We start from the raw sequence: 2,737 nt of genomic DNA, 5'->3' as shown, positions 1-2,737 counted from the left end.
ATATATATATAAATGTTAGCGTTTAATTTAAATTCTTACAAGTAATTTTTTTATTTAAGAAAAAATAACTATCTCCTGATCACATTTTTCTAGTAGTAGTGGTTTATCCATTAAAATTTTGGGGCATTTACATGCTCACTGCCCAATTCCAATAAATTTATATTTAATACCAAATTTATATAAAAGCAAACTAATTTTCTTAAAAAAAGAAAAGTAAAAAAAAAAAAACGACCTATTAATATTGTTAAAAAATTTGAGGAAGAGAAAAAAAAAAGTTGCTCAGGCAATGCCATATCAAATAATAGACACTAGATGCAATTTTAATTTTGTAGTGAAACTAAAAGATAATATAAATTATATGTTTTATAAATAATATTTAGGCAATGTAGATTTTTTATTACCAATTAGCTTTAATTATATTATCAATAGTTTTCTAGTTATTGTAGACGTATACTTTGGGCATCACCAACCTGCGGTTTTGTGTTGTCAAATGGAATCATTAATTCCATTGCTTTCTTACATCCATATGTCAAACGTAAAATAAGATAAAATAAATAAAAATAAAAAGCTGCCAGACTTTAGCGGAAGGCCGGCGCAGCATTGGAGTCTGCTTCATTTCTTTCCTTATAAAAAAGCAAGCAAATTAAATCATGGGGAAGCAAAAATAGCGATGAAAAATTCACGCAAACTATTCATCTTTTTGGTTTTCCACCTTTCAGTATTTGGGAAATGTGCCCCTCAATATCGTCGATTTCCAGTGCGGGATTGCGACATTTTATTCAAGAACTTCGGCGACCATGAGCTGGAAATGAACATCAACCGCGTACTTTCTAATATAGTACAAAAGATTAGGCATAGTCCCAATTACTACGCTTTCCACATTGCTCGCAGTGATTCAAATGCAATCTATGGCCACGCTCAGTGCCGAGGGGACATTAAACAGAAGAACTGTTCGGCATGCGTTTCAAAAGCGACACGTAGAATAAAAAAGGATTGCCCTTTTTTTTCCCGAGCGGAAATTTGGTACGACCTTTGCTTCCTTCGCTACGATTCCACAAATTTTCTTAAGGGGGTAGTCGGCAGTCCCATCCATGGTTGGATTGCAGAAGATGCCGTTTTTTATTGGAAGTATGAGTCTGAATACGTAGGAACCGTGAAGAAAGTATTAACCATGGCTACCATGAAAGCGATAACAGCATCTAATAGGTTTGGAGCAATGGCAGGTCTTGATTTACTGAACCACCTAACAGTCTTTGGAATGGTCCAGTGCACGGGAGATCTCCAACCGTTAGAATGCAACTACTGCATTAATTTATTGACGAAGGCTATTATGAGTGATAATATTTTACGAAGTTGTGGTGGCGGAACCGGCCCATATTGCCAATTGCTTGCTGCCAGCTGTATGTTGAGATATCAGATTTCTAATTTTCTCGCTAGTCCTATTGGCCCTATTCATCTTTAATTTTTTTTCTTAATGTGTATCTTGTGTTAATTAGTCATAAGGTGCATCATGACTAATCAATTTGTCCGGTTCCCAATCTTTTGATTTTAAATAACTCGTATGTGTTGCGCATATTCTCTTTCTATAAGTAAATTATGTTGTTTTATGTTTCTTTTAATTATAAATGCTACATTAAAGAGGGATCATCAGAAGCTATTGGTTTAATTTAATTAATCAATGCAATACCATCATTCATGAAGCTAATTACATGAAATCCCCATATATTTCTCTTAGTTTTAGATATTTTTGAAATTTAAATAGACTAACTTGTTTTTACTAAGAAAAATGAACTCATTATTATTTTTTAACTAATTAATTATTCTAATATAAAAAAAAAAACATTTACAATTCATTTGTAAGCATATAAAATTATCATTCATAAATAATTGCCACAATATCAAAATTTTCTTCATGTCCATAAAAGATTAATATATGCTACTTTTTTTTTATGTTTATGTATTAATTTTCAAATATTTTTTTAATATTTTTCTCATATCATACATTTTATTATAATTTTTTTAAAATTTTTTTATAGATTTATCTACAAATTAAAATTATAATTTAATGTTATTTGAGAAAATAAAAATATAACACATGAATTTTCTTAGTCTATTTTGATAAACTATCATACACTTTATTTTAGTGTTTATGGCAAGCCAAATTAATGTAAAATTAATATGCTTCAATGTAATTAGAGAAAGTCTTTATCTAAACTATTAGTTGATCTAACATTTGCCGAATTATTACGAGGGGGATATTTGATTGCATGTATTAGGAATTTTGTATTCCTTTGAGTGTAATTTTAAATAAATGTATATAAATTTATAATAATTTTGTTGGTGTTTCTGAAAAAATTAGGAGTTATTTATTTATTTATTTGTTTGCTTATATCGTCTTTCAAAAATTTGCAAACAACTAAATATGGACATTAGAGGGCAAAGTTTCGCATTTAAATGCATTTATAATTTGCATTTAGTGGAAAAAAATATGCTCGGCGTTGATAAATTACTTATGAAATTGCACACAAAATGAAATACTAGGATATATTAATATAAATGGACTTTCTTAAAAATGAGTGCCATTTAAACTCTCTAAATGAATTTTAAATGAGATTTCACAAAACTATAGGAATATCATTAGAGAAATATGATTGAATGCACTCAAAACATAATTTCGATGGTCAGAGAACATCACTATAAGATTGAAAGTAATGAAGATGTGCTCTAATTAATAGAA

At 29.3% G+C, this 2,737-nt stretch overlaps 1 protein-coding gene across 1 annotated transcript in view; it reads left to right on the top strand.

Annotated features, from left to right (window-relative positions):
• The window catches only part of LOC110026410, a 19,917-nt gene extending 18,455 nt beyond the window's left edge, over window positions 1-1,462 (top strand). Inside the window, exon 2 of the mRNA XM_020727331.1 lies at window positions 720-1,462. Coding sequence (XP_020582990.1) covers window positions 720-1,462 — 743 coding nt within the window. The remainder of the gene's footprint in view (window positions 1-719) is intronic.
• Window positions 1,463-2,737: the final 1,275 nt, after the last annotated feature.

This window comes from Phalaenopsis equestris, unplaced genomic scaffold, assembly GCF_001263595.1.
Source record: "Phalaenopsis equestris unplaced genomic scaffold, ASM126359v1 Scaffold000372, whole genome shotgun sequence".
In the NCBI taxonomy this organism is placed as follows: domain Eukaryota; kingdom Viridiplantae; phylum Streptophyta; class Magnoliopsida; order Asparagales; family Orchidaceae; genus Phalaenopsis; species Phalaenopsis equestris.
Note: the sequence above shows the minus strand (reverse complement) of the source record. Positions and strands in the feature narration are given on the sequence as shown.